The 21,446-nt window shown below is 37.6% G+C and overlaps 3 protein-coding genes across 3 annotated transcripts; 2 read left to right on the top strand and 1 right to left on the bottom strand.

Annotated features, from left to right (window-relative positions):
- The first annotated feature begins 180 nt into the window (after positions 1-180).
- On the top strand, positions 181-10,051 carry elob (elongin B). Its single transcript, XM_007251029.3, has 4 exons — positions 181-306; positions 4,702-4,836; positions 6,027-6,135; positions 8,581-10,051. The coding sequence occupies exons 1-4, from the start codon at positions 304-306 to the stop codon at positions 8,691-8,693; spliced, it is 360 nt and encodes a 119-aa protein (XP_007251091.1). The 5' UTR covers positions 181-303; the 3' UTR covers positions 8,694-10,051.
- Positions 10,052-11,762: 1,711 nt separating this feature from the next.
- On the top strand, positions 11,763-17,469 carry LOC103037078 (putative nuclease HARBI1). The gene is made up of 4 exons (XM_007251030.4): positions 11,763-11,886; positions 13,500-13,844; positions 14,627-14,867; positions 15,524-17,469. The coding sequence occupies exons 2-4, from the start codon at positions 13,500-13,502 to the stop codon at positions 16,246-16,248; spliced, it is 1,311 nt and encodes a 436-aa protein (XP_007251092.1). The 5' UTR covers positions 11,763-11,886; the 3' UTR covers positions 16,249-17,469.
- Positions 17,470-19,061: 1,592 nt separating this feature from the next.
- Positions 19,062-21,297, bottom strand: si:dkey-66i24.7 (uncharacterized). Its single transcript, XM_007251031.4, has 2 exons — positions 21,012-21,297; positions 19,062-19,901 (listed from the first exon to the last, which is right to left on the bottom strand). Exons 1-2 carry the CDS (start codon positions 21,103-21,105, stop codon positions 19,264-19,266), a joined length of 732 nt encoding a protein of 243 aa, XP_007251093.2. The 5' UTR covers positions 21,106-21,297; the 3' UTR covers positions 19,062-19,263.
- Between the last annotated feature and the right edge of the window lie 149 nt (positions 21,298-21,446).

Genomic DNA, 21,446 nt, shown 5'->3' with positions numbered 1-21,446 from the left:
TTATAAATGATTACTGTTTGTAGCCTAAAAGGTTAATTATTCATTATAAAAAATCATTATTATAATAATATATATATATATATATATATATATTTTTTTTTTTTTTTTTTTTTTAATCAGTGTCTCTCGTCTCTAAATGAAGTGAATTAAGTTATAATAGCTGTTTTTTTGTGTTTCTGGTGTTATAAGAACAGTGGAGCTGAATGAAGTGTTGATGAGTGTTGTTGTGGAGCAGCTGCACAAAGGCGGAGTAATGAGCGCAGTGCAGTGTGGGACAGTGGAGGACTGCGACCGGTAACAGAAATGGTGAGTGGGGATTAGAAACGGCGAGCTGCGGTTATTTTACACCGTTATATCGCTCTGCTTTACATGTTTACGGTGTATTTAGCGTCTCTGTACCTGGTTAACCCATATTAAATGTGTGAAGTCGGTGAAAAAGCGAGAAACGCCGACGCGACGCTGCTTTGTTTCGCAATATTTTTAGCATGCTAACGTGAGTTAGCTTCCAGTAAATGATGCGGTGTTTCCGTTCAGCTCTGATTTCTGGGATTTGTCGTGTCGAGGGACAGCGTGACTCATTAATTATGAGTTAATTAGACTGGTAAACAGTCATTAAGCGTTCTGTGGCATTTTAAAGACGTTATTAATTGTTACTTGGTTAGCTGAGCTAACTAGCTGGCTAAGGCAAATCCAGCCTGGGCCAAGAAGTGTCCGTAAGTCTAGTTAAATCAGTCAGAACTGAAGGGAGCCCTCGCTCAGCCGGCCTGTGGCTTTAACTTCAGCTGCACGGGCCCTGTTTTATTTATTTTGGACATTTCATATTTCTAGTTGTTAGATTACAGTAAAGTTACTGTGTAGGAGCTAGAGGTTAATGGTAGCGTGTGCGTGCGTTGCAGTTTGTGTAGGCCAGGTGGTTTCACTCCTGCTGGTGAAGTTTCTCATTATTCCTCAGTAGGTTTTACTGTTTTCCTTTCTCCAGAACACCTGGCTTAACTCGTCAGCTCATTCTCAGCCCTGTCATGTAAGTTAGTTAATAGCTACCCTAGTTTATTAGTTAACTGGAAAACTCTGAACCACGAGGAGAGGAACAGGCAGTGGCCAGGCAGTGTCAGAAGGGTTCTCAAATAATTATATCACTTTTTCCTGTTAGAAAAACTCTACACAGACCTCACGTTTACTATGTGTTTACAGCCCAACTGTTCAAATGTATTTCATATGCAAATATGTACAGTATGGATGGGTGAGATGACCCTAAAATAATATCACAGTATTATTATTTCAGGGTGTTTTTGTGATATTTTTTGGAAATATAGCAAAATATTGAATTAAAAAAATATATTTTATTTGTGAATAAGTTTATTTTGAGATTTTATTGAATATGATATGATATGGCTCACCCCTATTCAAGATTTATCATGATTAACTAACAATGTACGCCATATTTCCAGTACTAAAATAAAATAACTGATAGTGGACATATAATTTGTCTCTAGTAGATATTTATAGGGAGATAAGAGCAGTGTCCATTTTCCTTTTGCAACAAAAAAAATTGTACCCTGATGGCTCAAAAATAATATATATTTTTTGTAATATCTCAAAACATTGACAAAGAAAAAATATTTTTGCCACAACAAAAAACAGTTGTACCTTGGATGGCCGCAAATTAATACTGTTTTTCCAATAACAATGTTTTGGTGACATTGCGAAACATTGACAAAAATATTTATTATATTATTATATTTTATTTATGAATAAGTTTATTTGGCTGTATTACTGCATTTGCTATGTTCTGGCACATCCCTAATTGACCTTTTTTATCATATAGTAACAGAAGTCTATCATCCAACATGTTATGAAAGGAATAATACATATGTCTCCATATATCAGGTTTGAAGTAAAATAAATGATACTGGTCATATATAATCTCTAGTAGTAGTAGTCTCTTTTAGATATTTAATGGGTAATGGGAACAGTGTGAATTTTTTTTGTTGCATCAAAATAGGTGTGCCCTGATGGCCCTAAAATAATAATGTTTTTGCTAGAACAATATTTTTGGTAACACCGCAAAACATTGACAAATTAATTTCACAAACACACTACTGCAACAAATGAAATATTTTAATGTGAATAAGCTTATTTGGCAATATTGTTGCATATGTTATGATCAGTCTCACCCCTAATCAAGTTTTTCACTAGAAAGTAACAGAAGACTAATGATCCAACATGTCATGATAGTACTAATAATGCATATGTCTCCACATATCTAGGATTGAGATCAAATAAATGATACTGGACAGATATAATCTGTCTCTAGTAGATATATAATGGTAAATAAGAACAGTGTGAATATTCCTTTTGATACAGACAGCAAAAAAGTTATACCCTGATGGTCCATATGACCCTAAAAAAACAGCGTAATATTTGAGGGTATTTTTGAGGTAACGATATATAAAAATATTGGTGATGATATTGTGTACAATACAATTTGGCGCACCCTTAACGTACAGTCATTATTATTTTTATTATTGGATTGGCGTATGAGATCTTCTACAGCAAAATGCTTTTAGGCTTTTAACTACTTGTAGTGTTAGTATTATTATAATAACTGTTGATTGTGCTAATAGTATTACTATTTTAGTAACTTCTTTTACAGTTTTCTTCTCATTTGTATGGTGCTTTGCAATCAGTCTAATTTCTTAATTGCCTTGTTTGATTAATTACACAGGTTGTGCTTTAGTCTGTTATCACTGTTTTTTAACACAAACTGATTTGGCAGTGTTGTCATTGTACTTCAGAGTAATTTGATTTGTTCTGATTATATATAATGCTTGCATGTATGTAAGCAATATCATGGTCAATAACCTTGTTTAATTGGAGCTAGAGCATCAATTTGTCTGGTCTAAGGGGGTTTTGTTTGTGTAACCATGCAGTACCAGTCAAAAGTTTCTTAAAGTTACTTAATGTGTTTTCTACTTTTTATTATTTTTATACATTGTACATTTAATATTGAAGACATTAAAGTTATATAGAAACATATGTAAAATGATACTGTTAACAAAAAAGTGTTAAACAAACCAGAATATGTTTTATACTTTAGATTCTCTTTCTGGTATTCTCTCAGTGTTTTCATGAGGTAGAGCCACCTGAAATAGTTGGCTGTTTTTCTTTCACACTGGAGCTTTGCTGGCTTTAGGGCAAGGGAATTGTGGAGGCCAATAATAACTTTTTTTTTTTTTTTTTTTACTTTGTAATTCAATATGTGTCCCTTCATTGTTTTCATGTCTTTAATATTAATCTACAATGTAGAAAATACATTGAATCAAGAAAAAAGAGAAACATTGAATGAGAAGGTTTGTCCAAACTTTTGACTGTTACTGTACTTTCTTGCTTGTCGTTTCTGTGATAAAAAAAATCCTGTTCTCTTAAACCCATTTTGAAAGTCTTGGGTCTAATGGTTGCTAATGGTTCAGTATTTAGTACATTGAATTTTTAGTTTAAGGGTTTTAAATGGAATTACAGTATGTGAATAGGAATTCGTATAATCAAAATATTCATTACATAAATAATGCATATTAAATACTTTGATTTAAATGAAACCTAAAACAGCTTTTGCAATGGGTCATTTCATCTGACTAATATGTGAATTTATTCAAGATTTAAGATTTTAGCCACGCTTGTATTTATATTTGGTAGTATACTTGGTAAATACATTTTAGTTATTGTTAATGAATAAAACTAGCCATATACAATTTAGTAAGAATTGTTTGCTCAATATATGCTCATTTCTGGACAGAATACATTTATTTTACCGTTGGCGTTTTAATGAAAAATTTGGCACATTTTTGTTTCACTTGTGAATCTGGTGAAATATTAGATTTCTGCTTTTACTGAATGTTTTTTTCTAAAGAATGGCAAGTTGAACTGAGGTTGGATCAAAGGGATATATCTGGAAAACAAAGGTTTCTGGAAAAGTTATGTTAAAGGAAGGAAAAATCCAGTGTGAAATGGAGTTAGGGTTAAGTGAAACATGATAACCAGTACAAGCTTTTGTTGAAAAGCCCACCTCAGTTCACCCCAGCATTCTGAAATACAGCGCTATTAGACGATATTCCCTATAGGCTTTCAATGCTATAGCTCAAAGTAGCTCCACATGTCATTGGTATAATTCTTATAAGTTGGCTGATTATGACGAGTACAAACCGATGGGTAGAAAAAGGGGAACAGGTTGCAAAATAAATTCAGTGGAAATGCTTAAATATTATTGAGAGATTTTCAGCTGCAGCTAGATTTTATGCGTTTCCACGTGATTAGTTTTGCTATCTAGTCCCCTTTCCTACCTAATCGTTTGTGCTCGTCAGTCGATATATCTTGACTTGATTTCAAGACGGCGGCATCCAGAGAACTCAAGGTAGTGTGTGTGTGTGTGTTTGTGTGTGTGTGTGTTTGTGTGTGTGTGTTTGTGTGTGTGTGTTTGTGTGTGTGTGTTTGTGTGTGTGTATAAACAGTGTGTTTTAATAAATTACCTGTGGGCTTTCAAAGTTCTCAGTGCCTTTGTTTAAGTGTCAGGGCCATTTCACAACGTATTTCTTCTTTAACATATTAGCGTTCATTGCTTATGTCTAAGAGGAAACCTGTGAAGATCAGCATATCAGAGACAAGTAGAAAGATTTAATCATCCTGTCATTCTCTTTATTCTCTCAGGATGTGTTTTTGATGATCAGACGTCACAAGACGACCATCTTCACAGATGCTAAGGAGTCTACTACAGTCTATGAACTCAAACGTATTGTGGAAGGCATCCTGAAGCGACCGCCTGAGGAACAGAGACTTTACAAGGTGAGAAAGGAAAACTCGTTTTTATTGTAATACTTAACTGTAATTCCATCCTCCACATTCTGGGTGACATTCTCAAAGAGAAATATGTATTCAGAGTAAAAGTATTCATCCTCCTGTACTTTGAAACCCCTAAATAAAATCTAATTTGTTAATCAGTGGTTTGTTAGAGAACACTAGTGAACAAACAGCATCATGAAGACCAAGGAACTCACCAGACCGTTCAGAGATAATATTGTGGAGAAGTTTAAAGCAGGGTTTGTTATATAACATATCTCCAGATTTAAGCAGTTCAAGGAGCACTGTTTAATCAATCATCCAAAAATATAAAAAGTATTCCACAACTGCAGACCTACCGAGACATGTCCATCCACCCAAACTGACAGATTTACCAATGAGAGCACTAGTCAGAGAATCAGCCCAGAGGCCCATTGTCACTCTGGAGAAGCTGCAGAAATCCACAGCTCAGGTTGGAGAATCTGTCCACAGGACAATTATAAAGCATGCTCTCCACAAATCTAGTCTTTATGGAAGAGTGGCAAGGAAAAAAAATTGTTAAAAGAACAACATAAGTAGTGCTGTTTGCTGTGTTTCCTACTTTGCTTGTTGCAAACTCCAAATGTGAAAGAAGGTGCTGTGGTAAGAGACCAAAGTAACACTGCTCATCACCCTGAACACAAATGCTGATGTGTAAAGCTGGTAGAGACAAACCCCAAAAGATTTGCAGCTGTCACTGCAGGAAAAGGTGCCTCTACTCAGTATTGACAAGGGGGGCTGAATACTTTTACACTTAACACTTTTAAGATTTTAAGTTAAATATAATTTTGAAAATCATGCATCATTTTTATTCTACTTCACAATGATGTGCTTCTTTGTGTTGGTCTATTACTTAAAATGATCAAATGAGAAAAGTGCAAGGGGTATAAATACTTTCTTGCAAGCAGTTGTACATATAGGATTATACATGCGCTTAGTGCAGGGTTCTGAATATCATTTTATATACTTTTTTATATTAGTAAATATAAATAAATATATACGGTATCACAATAAGGTGGGAATTATTAGTGTGTTGGATATAACATTGTGTATATTCAACTAGAGCAGGTATTCCGTTATGCATGGTGAAGTTGGTGAGATGATTTTTGTTAGTAAATTAGTTTACTTACATTTACGTGTATCGCTCTTTTCCGTAGGATGACATGTTGCTAGAAGACAGCAAGACTCTTGGAGACTGTGGATTCACAAACCAGACAGCAAGACCCCAGGCTCCAGCCACAGTAGGACTGGCCTTTCGCGTCAGCGGTGAGAACATACACTGATTTATTTGTGTTGACTTTTGATATTGAAGGTGCACAATATATATACAAATGGGAAATTTAAATATTAATCTACCTGACACTAAAAATATCGCCTATAGTAACAGCTGAGAACATTGCAGCCTATTTGTGCTTGAACTTTTACTGATGCATATTTAATAACTCCTCCAGCAATGTCTAAAAATCTGTCCACATAAGAATACAAAAACTGCGTATGTGAGCGTATCTCTTTCTCACTAAGTTTAAGCAGTAGGTCTTTTAAAAACATCTTTTTACAAATAAATAAAAAGTCTATGACGCGTACATTTAATGTGCCAAAAAGTCATGGGATCATTGATCATTTTTGTTACCTCAGGAGACTTTTAAGTTCCTATCATGTGAGTAAAGTTAAACAAAATAGCCACATATGGCAATGTGCGTTTTCTGAGTTTAAGTGAGGCCTAATCATGGGTGGGTGGTGAATATTATAGTCCATTTCCAATGTTTTACAGGTATATAACAGACAGCCTTTGATACTCTACATATTTTTTAATGTTAAAGCAGATAGCATTCCATCTTGAACCATTAAAAAGCACACTATAAATGTCTTGATGCGCATGATGCACTACGCAGTCAGATTCTTGATGACACGTGCCACCATGCAGGTGCATGAGCTTGCTGCAGTCATTTGTTTGTGCTGAGGAAGCAATCAAAAAAACCCTTGTTTTTGGTAAAGTCGTTGGTCGGGAGACTTGGTCAGCATGGTCTCCACACGTCACATAAAGAGATGAAGGGAAGCAAAACAAATATGACTCCAGCTGCTACAACAGGGTTAATGTTATAAGAGGGAAAGGAAAATTAGAAAAACATTTTAAAAAGGGAATTACTGTTTGTGACTCACTGTGTGATTATTGGTATAGAAAGTGGTTACTTCAGTAAAAGTCTGTTTTAATGGGCTGTTGATGGAGTTGGTTTAGTTTGGAGTTGCAGAATTTACCCTACTAGATTCCACCCAAAATCAGGCAGAAGAATCAAGTGTTTGATTTTCTGTGACAGAAGTCGGATGCGATTTGAGGCTAAATATCAAGTTTCAGTCCATCATACACTGCAAGATTTTCACTCTGACTGTCTGCTCTGACTTCACCAGAGTTTGCAGACCAAAGCCAACTACCACAGACCTGTCATAATTAAAAATTGTATTTAAGGGTATTTTCGCACCAGCACTATTTGGTTCAGTTAAAACTGACTCTGGTTTTTGTACCTTTTTAATGTGGTTTGATTAAGTTGGTGTAAAAACAGTAATCACATTTTGTGTGAGTCAAAAAAATTAACCAAGCTACCAGCTAGAGAAGGTGATTTTGGTCCAGTCCCAGACGAACTCTGGAGTCATTTGTTTGTGGTGAGAGCCTGATCTGGTCTTGAACCAACCCAGCCCAAATATACTCGTTTATTTATGCTAAACTGCTGATGAGGCGCAGTTAAATCGTGTATATTAGCCAGATAACACTAATTACCACAGCTATAAACAAACCCTGTTTCTGCTCCATGCTGTTTACACCCACGGTGTGTGCTTTTTCTCACTACTCGCAGCCGTGCGGCTCTGTTTACTACGTGTACATCTGCGCTGCATGTCCCACTGAAAACACTGTGTGTGAAAGTGTTTCAGCGTTTTTTTTGTTAGAGCAGCTTTATTCTGCACAGATATTCGCAGTGGAACACAGAATCTTCTTGCTGTATTTTCTTTCTTGCTCCTGCACCTACAAATATTATGGGGTTGTGGGTGTCTGTCCAGCTAGCATAGCTCAACATCTCTCCAGATGTCTTCTTCTATTCACTAAATTTGATGCAAAGAAGTTGCTGCTCTTCACCGTATTAGAAGGTGAAGTTTCTATTAGTTCCTGTCTCATTCATTTTAGCGTGTCTGTTTGTCTTCAATATACAGTATCAGTCAAAATTTTGGACACATCTTAAATTCTCTGGTCCAATTTCCAAACACTGCCCCATCTGCTCATAACCCAGAGATGGTAACTTAACTAGCTGTGTTTAGCGAACTTTACTGAAGCTTAGTGATCATGTGTTCAGCAGAAAAATAGCCAGCTCTACTGTTTCCATGGCTGCAGAACATTGTTTGCGTGCTGCCTGTCAACCCAGGGTGTGAAAATGGGACTGGGAGGAATGGTGGGAGGCCACAACCCACACAGATTTCCATGATGTACCGCAGAGTTCAAATAAGAACCTAACTGTCTGCTGACAAGAGCTGTCAGTTGATGACAAACCCTGATCATGTTATGACTTATTAAAATCATGTTATGACTTATTAATGGTCCTTTAATGCTGGTTTTGATCATTTTTCATACATTTTCAGTTCATTGCTCAGCTCTAGTGCATCTCTACATGATGTGGAATTTGTTGCTTTCGTTAGAACTTGACAGAACTTTGCTTGTTTCCTCAGATGATGCATTTGAGCCTCTGAGAGTGGAACCGTTCTCCAGTCCTCCTGAACTGCCCGATGTGATGAAGCCCCAGGACTCCGGCAGCACTGCCAACGAGCAGGCGGTGCAGTGAAGCAATGGAGGACACACACCAGAGGGCAGGATGGGGGAGATAAAGGGAGGGGAACTGGGGGGGAAACATCAGGCATGTAGAGGATTAGTTTGAACGTGGCAGTGTGTTGAGATGTGAAGGGAAACTTGGGTGGGGGGGGATGCATGAGGTAGAGTGATCCTGTGTGATGCTGTGACTTTTGCTGAAATTTTGAATTATTCTCCTTTGCAGCCCTTCTCTAGCCACTGGCTCTCTGACTGACTGTGTTAATCTCGAACCCTTCATGCACCCGGTCTCTGTGCGAAGGTCGTGACCCGCCACCCCGCCCCCTGTATACGCTTGGGCACGTTTTTGATTTGTTCATGTGTCTCCATGCATTTCTGGTATTAATCGCTCATTGGTCAGACTGCTGAGGTCTAGAGGAGGGGTGGTGAAATTGCAGACTATTTAAAAATCATACTTTTTATTTAATTCACATGTTTAAGTTTGGAAAATTGAGCTTTATGTGCTTTGTGTGTTTTGGCCTTGTGTAAAGGGTGGGTGGGTTTTTTTTTTTGAGGGCTGGAGTGGCTGTGCAGTTTTACAGTGCCCACTAGAATTGTATTAACAGTTTGTTCTGTGTTCATGAATATTAACTATTATTATTATTATTATTGTTATTCATTGTTTGGGGCCCTCAATTACTCAGTTTTACCAAGAGCCATTGGGGGATGTTGAAGGTTGACGTTGCAGTTTTACGTTCTCTTGTAATTTAGCAAAATGCGTGTGAAACTGCACAGAAACCAGAACAGGCGTTGAAGTCCTGTCCCCCTGACGTCGCTAAGAAAAATCCATACTCCACAGCTAGGTGATAGGTTCATTGTAGAAATATTTGTTGTGCATTTTTGCTTCTGGACGTGTTTTTTGCTTTTCTTTCCATCACCATACTGGAATGTTTTGTCTCCTGTTCTTCTATCATGTTTCATTTGAAAAACAAAGCAGTGTCATTTTGTTTGATTCCCTTATTTTGTATTTAAACCAAAGGGGAAGTGTAAACGCATGGTCGACTTTTTTTTTTTTCTTTGTGTGCGAGTGAGTTAGTGTGTGTGTGTGTGTGGGTGGTTGAGAGAATGGCTTGAGTTACATTTTGCAGACCAGTAAGAACAAGGCGTAGTTGCATAAACCTTTTGATTGTTTAGTTTTAACAAATGCTGACATAGTGTTCATCCCAGAAACAGAACTCCTGCTGTCTTGTTTTTGAGAACTTGCTTTTTCTCAGTGGTGCGAATGGTTCCTCACAGCGCTCTTTTTGGAAAATAAAAAAGGAAGAAACCCTGATGAACAACGCAATGCAGCAGTATCTGTAATCATGTTTAAATTAAAAACAGACCCTTTTCACACTTGGTGTAAGCTTTAATGTTTCTTTTATTATTATTTTTTATTTATTTACCCTTTCCTAAACATTGTAACATAGGATAAACTGTTTTTTTTTTCTTTCTTCACCATCTTAACCTTTTAAAAACCTAAATGAACATGTTGGTGTATGTTTGTGTTTTTATACTTTACCCAACAAAAGTTAATACTCTCTTCACAATTCTGCAAATATTAAGTTGAATCTTTTAATGGGAACACTATAGAATTTAAATTTAAATATAGCTATATAGTCCATGTCCATCTTGTGCGGCTGTATAGCTTTACTTTTCACTGGAAATAACACCCAGCCAATAATGTCTAAATAGCTGGAAACGTAAGCGAGTACCTCTACGTGAACACGACCAAAATGTGACTGAGGTGTTAATGTTTTGTATGACCACCATTATTATCCAATGCTGCCTTAACTCTCTTGGGTATAGAATTCACCAGAACTGCACAGATTGCTACTAAAATCTTGTTCCACTCCTTCATGATGACCACATGGAGTTGGTGAATGTTACACACTGTCCTTGTCAACCTTCCATTTGAGGATGCCCTACAGGTGCTCAATTGCCTTTAAGGCTGGAGGCCTGGTTTGGTCAGCGTAACACCTTTATCTTCAGCTTCCACTCCAAGGCAGTTGTCATCTTGAAGGTGTGTTTGGGGTTGTTATGTTGGAAAACTGCTATGTGGCTCAGTTTCTGAAGACTGGGGACATGATCTGCTTTATAACAACACCATTCTTAACTGCAGGCAAGGGGCAGTTGTCCAGGTACTCTTCATCAGGATGCCACCACACATCTAATATAGTGAACTCGTCACTTTTAGTAATTAGTGCAGAGATGTTTTTGGGTTGAGGACAAACATTATTTAAAACGATGTTTAAAATTAAAAAAAAAATGGAAAACTGCAACTTAAAATATACAGTGTTATGCATTTTAGGCCATTGTCTGTTATAACATTGTTTTAAATAATGTTTAAAACACGAGGGAATGTTGAAAACAAGGTCACAAACTGTAAAGGAAATTATTATAAAATTATTGAATTATTTAGTAAACAAAAAAGTGCTAAACAAATCAGAATATGTTTTACATTTTAGATTCAAGTTAGGCACCTCTTGCTTAGATGACAGTTTTGCACATCTTGGCTGGATTTTCTCATTTAGCTTTAAAAGGTAGAGTCACCTGGAATGTCTTTTAGTTAACAGCTGTGCTGAACTTAGCAAGAGTTAATTACTTGAATTGCTTGCCACTTAATGTGTTTGAGAGCATCTGTTGTAAAGTTGTGAAGAGGTAGAGCTGGTATACAGTGAATAACCCTATTTGAGTAATGTTCTAATCCATATTATAAGAACCAAGAACTAATCAACTAAATAAAGACAACATACTAAGAAATGAAGCTGAGTCAATCCGAAAAAAATCAAGAACTTTAAAAGTATCCTCAAGTGCAGTCACAAAAACATTATTATGGCTCTCATTAGGACCCCCTGATCAGGAAAGGAGGATCAAGAATTATCTCTGAATTATCTCAGAGTTAACAGCCTCAAAAACCACAAGTTAACAGCAGCCCAGATAAGAGCACCGAAATGCTTCACGGATTATTTTGGTTTGTTTGGTACGTTTAATTTACTACATGATTCCTTATGTGTTTCTTCATAGTCTGTTTTCATCTACAATGTACACACTGTTCACATGGTATTTGACTTTGTGCGCATGCGCAGTAAATTAGACGACGGCTCTATGCTAGTCATGTTGTAGCTTTTCGGTTGCAGGTTTTTATTTTGTGTTTTATTTAATAAGAAGAAACGGGCTCTCCGGCGGAGGTAAGTAAATAAAACTGAACTCGGGACTGAGAAGTGCAGCTAGCTAAACTAACCCAAGAGTTACAGCTCATATTTACACTAGTTGACCTAACAATAACATTAGCCAGGCAGCTAACGCCACGAAGCTAATAGTTCCGCTCCACCTTAACTTGCGGGAATGAATGCAGCTGCTGTGCGTTTTAAGGTGGAACGGAAAAAAAAAACTTCAGGACTCCTTTCTGGTTTATTTTGGTTAATATAATGTAACTTTACTGTTATTAAGGGTCAGGGAACATGTAGTTACTAGTCTGTAAGTGTAGAAACTTATTAATAGCATTGTTTTTAAGTGGGAGGTACAGCTACATCCTCTGTCCACTTTATAGCTCCCTTAAGCTTCATAAAGCACTCATAATAGGGCTGGGCGATATGGACCAAAACTAATATCTCGATATTTTTAGTTGAACGGCGATATACAATATATATATATATATTTATACATTTTTTAATGGAGATATACTAATTATATCTCAATATTTTTATGCCGCTATCCAATATATATTTCTATATATATTTTTTATGGTGATATTTAATATACAGCTCTGGAACAATTTAAAAGACCACTATAGTTTCTCTATTTTTTATTTATAGGTATATGTTTAAGTAAAATTAACATTGTTTTTTAAAAAAAAAAAACTACTGACATTTCTCCCAAATTGCAAATAAAAATATTGTCATTTACAGCTTTTATTTTCAGAAAATGAGAAATGGCTAAAACAACAAAAAAGATGTAGAGCCTTCAGACCTTAAGTAATGCAAAGAAAACAAGGTTATATTTATAAAGTTTTAAGAGTTCAGAAATCAATATTTGGTGGAACAACCCTGGTTTTTAATCACAGTTTTAATATATCTTGGCCTGTTCTCCTCCACCAGTCTTACACACTGCTTTTGGATAACTTTATGCCACTCCTGATGCAAACATTCAAGCAGTTCAGCTTGGTTTTATGGCTTGGGATCCATCTTCCTCTTGATTATATTTCAAAGGTTTTCAATTTGGTAAAATCAAAGAAACTCATAATTTTTAAGCGCAGCGACTCAGTTCCGGCACATCAGCTCACAGACGCCCTGTGCTCCGAACATCACCGTTTAGTGATGTGTGGAGAGAGCGCCATCTACTCACCCGGAGGGATCAGGGCCGATTTTGCTCCCTCTAAGCGCCGGCAGCTTGATGCCAAAGCTGCATGAGCGCGGGTTCGAACCTGCGACCTCCCACTCATAGTGGCAGCGTTATAGACCGCTGGATCACTCAGCGCCCCCTAACAATTCTTTTTTTAAATCCCCAGAGAGTTCTTTACCATGAGGTGCCATGTTGAACTTCCGGTGACCAGAATGAGTGTGAGAGAGATAACATAAAATTTAACATACCTGCTCCCTGTTCTCACCTGAGACCTTGTAACAGTAACGAGTCACATGACACTGTGAAGGGAAAATGTTTAAATGGGCACAGTGTGGCACAAAAATGGTAGTGTGTCGAGTTATTTTAAGGGCACTAGTTGGCTGTGCCTCCGGCTTTGCAGCAGTGTCTGTCTGTTAGTTTGTGTGGTTCAGTAAATGAATAACTGTGTTTGTTTTTATAGATGGAGATCCGTAAAGCCTGTCTTGGAACAGCTGGCCGCTTCATGATGGACATCATGCAGTTTGAATGGGAACCTCTAGGTCACTGGGAGCTCGACCAGCGTCTGGACCAGGCAGTGGAGGAGATGATAGAATCTGACCTGATGGCCAGCATCCAGGCTCAGTGTAGTCCTGTTCTAATGCAAGTGTCTCCACAAGAAGACTTCATACCTTTTACCCAAGATCAAGCTCAAACTGTGACCATTCATTTGTCAGAGCAGCCTGTCTCAGCTCTGTTTCAGGAGGAGGGAAGTGTCTCTGAGCAGCAGGAGCATGTCGGAGAAATAGAGGGAAACCCCACTGTTCAGGTACATTGCGAACAGCTGAAATGAATGGTTCTAAGACAGAGCATCAGTCCTCTCGCATGACCGCTCTCTGGATGATATTGGTTTTAGAACAACCCTATTGTTTACTAAAAAACTTTTTTTTTGTTTTTGTTTGATTTTATTGTTGACCATTTACTCACATAGAAAAAGTTAAAAGACAAGGTGGGTATTTCATAAGAATGGAAATATATAAAATAGATTACTGAAACAAAATGAATATTAAAGTTTATTTGTCGATATTGTTGCATATTATATGATACGGCACAAACCAGATTGAAATTTATATCAGATTGTAACAGAAGTTAATAATCCAAAATGTCATGATACCGATAATGCACTGAATATATGCAGGATTGAAGTCAAATAAATGATACTGGACAGATATTTAATGGAAAATCTGAACAATGTAATTTTTTTTATTTTGTTACAGCGAAAAAGCTGTAGGCTGTTGGACCATATGGCCCTCAAATAATATCTCGATATTTCAGGGTATTCTTACAATTACGATAATCAAAAATGTTGTTAATATTATTGCGTACAATACAGTATGGCACACCCTCTTTTGAAAGCTGGGGTGTACAAAAGTAATCATTTAAGTGTACTGTGTAGTGTATTTATGTAATGACAAATAAAATGCACTATATTGGAAATTAGCAGTTGAATTAGACTTTTTACATTGCTGCATCCTGTTTTTTTTTCCTGTGAAGTCTCTTTGTTTGTTCTGTATGTTGATAATTCATTTATATTTCTGTTTTATCTCTTAGTACATCACAGCTCTCCTCCAGAACTCGAGCTCTAGTCACAGTCAGAGCCGGATGACTGGGAGAGCCCGTTTGTCCCTGCCCCACACTGTCTTTTTGTCCCTCACCCTGCTCTCCAAACGCCTCAGCTACCGCAGCGTCTCCTCTACCTTCCACCTGGAGAAGGGCAACATCCACAGAATCTTCTTCTCTTTCTGTGACAGAGTCAGTGCACTGCAAGACCAGCTGATTCGATGGCACACTGGTGAGTATACATGAAGGGAACTAATCATAGAGCAAAAAGTAAGAACGTTTGTGTTTGATAGATTATTTCTTTGTTGTAACAGTGCTTCTTGGCAATAAATCTTGTATCGTTGGAAAGCTTGTTCATTTTCCTTTTAAATGGAACATGCGTTTTTGGGATGAGCAACAGAGCTAAATATTTAGGTTGCAAAAATTTGTCATATCTTCTCTTTGACACTTGTTTTGAGCTTCTTGTACCATCAAACCTTACTGAAGCTCAGTGATTAACTGTTCAAGAAAAACAAATCGCCAGCTCGCCCATTTCCATAGCTGCAGCACAGTGTTTTGTGTGTTGCTGTTTATACCTGACAACCCAGGGTGTGGAAATGAAACTGAGGGAATGGGCAGGGGGTGGACAGGTTCAGATTTTCCTGATGTAATGCACAATAAAAAAAAAAAACATACTGGCTGAAGCACTGCTGAAAAGAGCTGCCAGTGCTTAAACCCAGCATGAATTCTTAATATCTGATGATACATCCTGAACATGTTATGAGTTACTACAGAAAATGGAAGCCTTCATGGTCCATTAATGCTCCTGTTTTTTTTCTGTATTTTTCATTGTATTCTAAAAAAAAAACTATCCTAACATTTCCATATTATCACACTCTCCACCCCTAGGCGAGGAATCTTTACAGTACATGCTTCCCTTCTGCAGCTGGCTGGGTTGGGATGAGCGTCTGGAGGAGCGGGGTTTACCTCGGATCTTTGGGGTGTTGGGACACACTCGCATTCCCATTCGGCTTCCAATCAGCAAGCAGGATGTGGAAAGTGCCACGCCGGACACGAAGAGACTGAAGAAGGAGCCGCATCCGGACTCCTGGCTGAACCTGGAGCTGGTGTGTAACAGTGAGGGTCGGTTTATGCACTGTCACATCAGCAGAGGCTCCGACAGGCACAGGGCGAGCAGCCTGAGCGAGAAACTCCAGCAAAACCCACAACTCATGCCTCCAGGAAGCTGCCTGTTGGCCAGAGTGGGCTACCCGCTTACTGGACACATACTGACGCCGTTCTCCCCAGGCAGAAGCCCACAGGAAAACCTTTACAACAGGTCTGTGGAGGCTCACCTGGGTCGCTTCGACCAGGCTGTGGCTGACTTGAAAGAACGCTTTCAGAAACTGAGATATTTGGACATGGCCAACTTTGAGAGGGCAAAAGCTGTGGTGTTAACATGCTGTATCCTCCACAATGTGTTTCTGGACATGGGGCATGTGATTAAAGGGCAGGTGGAGCGGGAGATGAGGGAAGAGGAGGGGGAGGAGGGAATGAGCGAGGAGGCTGGTGTAGCTTTAAGGGATACTGTAGTAAATCTGTTGTACAGTGCCTTAGAGTCTGGGACAGCGTAATGTGTGAAACTTCAATTAGTTTCATGTTTCCTAAATTGTTACTGAAATAATGTGTATTAATTTGTCTACTGTATTTTTTTTTATTTAATTTAATATATAATGTGTGAACACTACTGGTCAGAATGTTTTCAAGCACTAGTGGTTGGTGCTTTCACACCTACTTTTAGACTTTGTTCCAATTCAAAATAACAGGTGTGAATGGGTCGTGGACCATGGTTCAAACCAATGGACCAAACAAATGAGATGTTAAAAATAAAGGAAGGTTAAAAAAAATAAATAAAATAAATTAGGTTAAAGGTCACCTCAACTCAGAAGTCGAGGGGATGTTCAATACATTTGGTAAATTCACACCTACCTTGTTTGGTCCAGATTATTAGACTTTGGTCTGAACCAAAACATTAGAAGTGAATGGTGCCATACAAACCATGGTTCTAACCACAGGACCAAACTTTGGTCTGACCAAAAGATTTGGGCTTAGTTCAGATCTACTGAATCATGGTTGGGTTGTTTTGCAATGTGAAACCACATTTTTGGATGATTCAGACATTTGGACCAATTACAGGAAGATAAGGCAAGCTGCTGTCATCCATTAAAAGTGGGAGATTATACTTTGTTTTACACAAGATAGAACAGGTATATGGGCTGTACAAAGTAAGATCATTTCTCACATGAAGAGATCTCACCAGCTATATTCTTGCTAATTTGATTCCCTTTCAGAATGAGCCTTTTAAGGGCTCTGTCTCTTTTATGCGAAATAGGCTGTTGATGTCCACTCCATCTATACGCTTTGTGTTTACCAGGTTAGCTTGTGTTAAACAACAAAACACAAACATGAAATAGTTTATGCTTACCTGTGATAGAAGCACTGGTAACTTGCCACAGACAGTAGGTACAGACCCATCCATCAGACAAAGTTTAATGGCTATTCCTGCTGTGTGCTCTCTGTGGATCTCAACCAAAACAACCAAAATGGCATATCTTCAGCTGATCTAGTGGGTGGGGCTCTGGTGGTGGTTGATGGGTGGAGAGTGGTGTCAATTCTTTTAACTGATGTTTACAGGGGCAGTCGAGACCGAAGTAGAAATACAAAAGCATGCAATAAGTGAATTTTGCATAATATACCCATGCAATATACATAATTTGCACACACAATGCACCCTAATGCAAATATCCAATGTATTGTATTTATTTATTTATTTTAATAAAAACATTTGTCTTGTGTATAGTGAAATTCTGCTCATCTACTAATATACTAATATACCTACTCTTTTTTGTGGTAATAAGCTGATTCATGAGATGAGAATGAATGATCTCTCATGTTGCCAAATGACTATTATGAGTCCTTTATTTTAGCTTAGTCCTAAAACAATCCCAACCTCTGGAGATTGCAGAGCAGCAGCAACAGACTGAAATTTGTTGCATTTAAATTTCTACCAAACTGATAATGATTAGAGACCTGTACAGATTATTGTTGTTTCCTGCTCAAACAAAAACTGGAAAGCTGTTGTATTCTGAGTGGCGAAGTCATTAAATGAATGCTTTCTATGACAAATTCCTGGTACAAAAGTAACAATCAAGACCGAGGAATGTTAAATACTATCACAACCTCAGTAATGTTACATCCATCTGGCCTCCTTAAAATTCACAATGCCTTAATAAAGACCATATTGGCCAATGTTTAGCCTCACTTACAAGATAACTTTGTGCATGGTCTTAAACAACTCCCAGTGGTCGCTGTGGGGCCCGAGCCTTTTGGCCCCTCATATACAGCTTTCTGTCCTTTATTTTAACTCATGCAGTTCCTAGATGACATATACTAAAAAGCCTGAGAGCATCACTACAGAACACTGTGTAAATCTGTGTTCGTTCATCAAGCTGACCTTATTTACAGAATGTAGGAGTGCTTGGATAGTTCTGGTGATAAAACCAGCTCCTTTAAAAGGTTTATTATTTGCTTTTACAGTTCCAACTATCTGTTCCAACTGTTTAACCATTCAGATGCTTAAATTAATGTGCTTTGAATTCCATATTCAAAAACTACTATTTAACTATTTTCACACTATTTGGCGCAATCAAAACCTTTAATTTTCCACACAATCGGCAGTGCGTCTTATGTTTGAATTCTACCAGTCAGGTAGTAAGAATCAGTAAGGATACAGTGAAATAAGTGTTTGGGTAAAGTTTCTCCTGCACCGAAGCTGAAGCAGTATTAGCATTAGCCACTAACCACTGCGCTAACTCTTTCGCCGTTCAGAGGAGAGTATTTCAGACTAGCCTGCATGTTTAACATGTTAAAACAAGCTATGTGGAACAAACCGCTAGTTGATAGCGCTCTGGCTTACCAGAACACTCAGGGTTCCTCAGTGTAGCCCTGTGGAACAGCATTTACTAGCAATAAACTCTGCTAACCCTGGCTAGCGTTGCTGCTAACCAAGCTGTTGAAAATATTGGAAATTTCAGCTTACTGTAAACAAATGGAAGCACTTTACTCACCCAAATAAACAGTTTTTAGGAGAGAAATTTGTGTAGATTAAATTCCCATTGCTCCTTTGACTTTGAGAGAATTAATTTATTCTTTTTAAAGAATTACAGATTTGTTTTCTTGGGCGCTTCCCCCAGCTTTCCCATTATAAGGGAAAAATGGAGACACCCTCTTTTCTTACTATTGTCGCTTAAAATGCGCTTTATAATCCGGTGCACCTTATGTATGGAACTAGACCAGAAACAAAACGTTCATTGATAGTGCGCCTTACAGTCTGTAAAATATGGTCCTTTTTAACTATAAACTAACAGAAAAAGACTAATAAAAAAAGGAAAGGAAATAACAGGTTTTATTAGACAGTGTTTACTTGGGTGTGGTAAATCTGTGTGGGAATATATTCAGCTTTCAACTGTTTAAACGTAAAAATCTGAAATGAAAATCTTGATGTATTGTGTTTATTGTCTGTTTTACACTACTGTGTGAAAATGTACATGAAATAGTTCTGTTGTACTTTTTGTAATCTTTTTTTAGTGTTATGATGAAAGTGAAGACAGCGGGTCAGAGACTGTGGGCTCTCTGGACACCTGCGCTGTACTGTCCTGTGCCAGGCTGCTGATGGCCCTGGCCAGGTTATTAATAGCCTCGATCTTCCTCTCCTCCAGAGCCTTCTGCTGCGCCCACATGTTCAGCTTCCTCTCCTGCAGCTCCAGGTACAGCTGGAGGACGTCCTGTGGGGGTCTGCTGGGAGGGGCTGCTGTGGTTGTTAGAGTGGGGGTGGGTAGGATGGGTGTGTAACGTTTATTGGCCATGGCCTTGCCCACCTTGGTGCAGCTCAGCTTGGCTCTGCGCTGGGCCTCGATCTCCTCGTAGCTGCGGCCCAGAACTTCGTGCATGGTCTTGAAGAACTCCCAGTGGACGCTGTGGGGCCCGAGCCTCTTGGCCCGTTCTGTGTTCTTCCGATAAGTTGCCAGCATGTTTCTCCACTTGAGGTCACACTCGAAGGCCTTCACTGCCACGTCCTGGTAGCCCTCTTCTCTTAACCTGACAGTCACTCTCTCGGCCACTGTCTCCCAAAGCTTCTTCTTCTTGCACACAGGCTGGTCAAACTCGTGGTCCATTTCCAGACGAACTCGAACCAGATGCCACGTGGCTTGTAATGTCCATACAAACTCTTTACAGAGGGGGAAAAACATAAATAAATAAATAAACAAATATTGACTCTCATAAAAGGCAAAGTAAATACATACAAAATGCAATACAATATAAAATATTGAGATTAAAATACTAACACTGATATATTTTGCTCTGTAATTATGAATTTGCATGTTTTATTATACATTCCTTTTTTCAGAAAGTTGTGTGATGAATTAGTACAATTATACACATTTTGTATGTATAAGAGGAATTAAATATGTAATAACATGTTATAAGAATTACTGGTATTGCGTCCCATGCGGCTTGGTTGGCATTGGTTGCTAAAAGATTACTCCACTTCATTTTATTTAATGAAAGCTTATGTGACATTATGTTAAAAAATAACATTAACCGTTTAAGGGATTCTGTATCTACCAAAAAAAGTTGTTTGCTGTCTGAGGACAACACAATGCCATTGAGAGTTAAAGGACTCATCCCTCCCATTTTGTCTCTCAGATAAATTTGGAAATTCTTATTTTGCAACTCATTACACTTTTTGGGAAATACTATAGGCTCACTCAAATAAAAAAATAGTAAATATAGGCCAAACCTCAAGGTAAGGTTTTCTTGGTGGACTTTTATTCATTTGTTAAGTTTCTAAGCTAATTGTTATATAAATAGTATATATATATATATATATATATATATATATATATATATATATATATATATATATATATATATATATATATTATGTTTCTTAGCAAGTTTAGTTTATTAATAATAGTATATTTCTGCTATATTATTGTTGAGTTTCTTAGCTAATTTGGTTTATTATTAATAGTATATATCTGCTATGTTATTGTTGAGTTTCTTAGCTAATTTGGCTTATTATTAAAAGTATGTTTCTGTTATGAGCTAAACGAGGGGTTAAGTTTTCTGAAAGCCTAATTGTGTTGTGTTTGCTTTGTTGCTGCATGTGTTAATTACTACTAACTTTGATTATGCATTTTATTCTAATTATATGTGTTTACAGTAATCAAAATAAAAATAAATAAAATAATAAATGTGTAATAAATAAATAAAGTAATAATATATTCAGACTATGATCATCACCTCCATGATCACATTCATCACTTTTAGTTACCTGTTTTCGACTTTTCGCACTCCAGAGTAGAAACCGTGGCTGTGGACTCTTCTACCTCAATACCGTCCGTAACTATCGACTCGATCACCTCCATCCCTGCGGTCACTGCAGGTTAATGTAGCTCTAATAATAATAGTAATAATATCTATATCACTTACTGCCGTTTTACTGTAATCGCGGAATTTAACAACGCTAAGCTGGTAGCGATGACTCCTTCCCTACATCGATGACTATAACAACAACCTGAGCCAAAAACAGGGCGGGTTCGTGCAGAGGATGATGGGAAATCGAGTTTTGAATTGAGTGCGCACACATCTGTTCTTCGTTTAAAACAATGATTGTACTATATTTTGTATTATTATTTTGGTATAAAAATGAGCAAATATATAAATATAAATACACAGTTAAAGTTGTGTATTTATGTTGTACTTACGT

This window comes from Astyanax mexicanus, chromosome 19 (genome assembly GCF_023375975.1).
Source record: "Astyanax mexicanus isolate ESR-SI-001 chromosome 19, AstMex3_surface, whole genome shotgun sequence".
In the NCBI taxonomy this organism is placed as follows: domain Eukaryota; kingdom Metazoa; phylum Chordata; class Actinopteri; order Characiformes; family Acestrorhamphidae; genus Astyanax; species Astyanax mexicanus.
The sequence above is the reverse complement of the archived record's forward strand: the minus strand, read 5'-3'. Positions and strand labels throughout refer to the sequence as shown.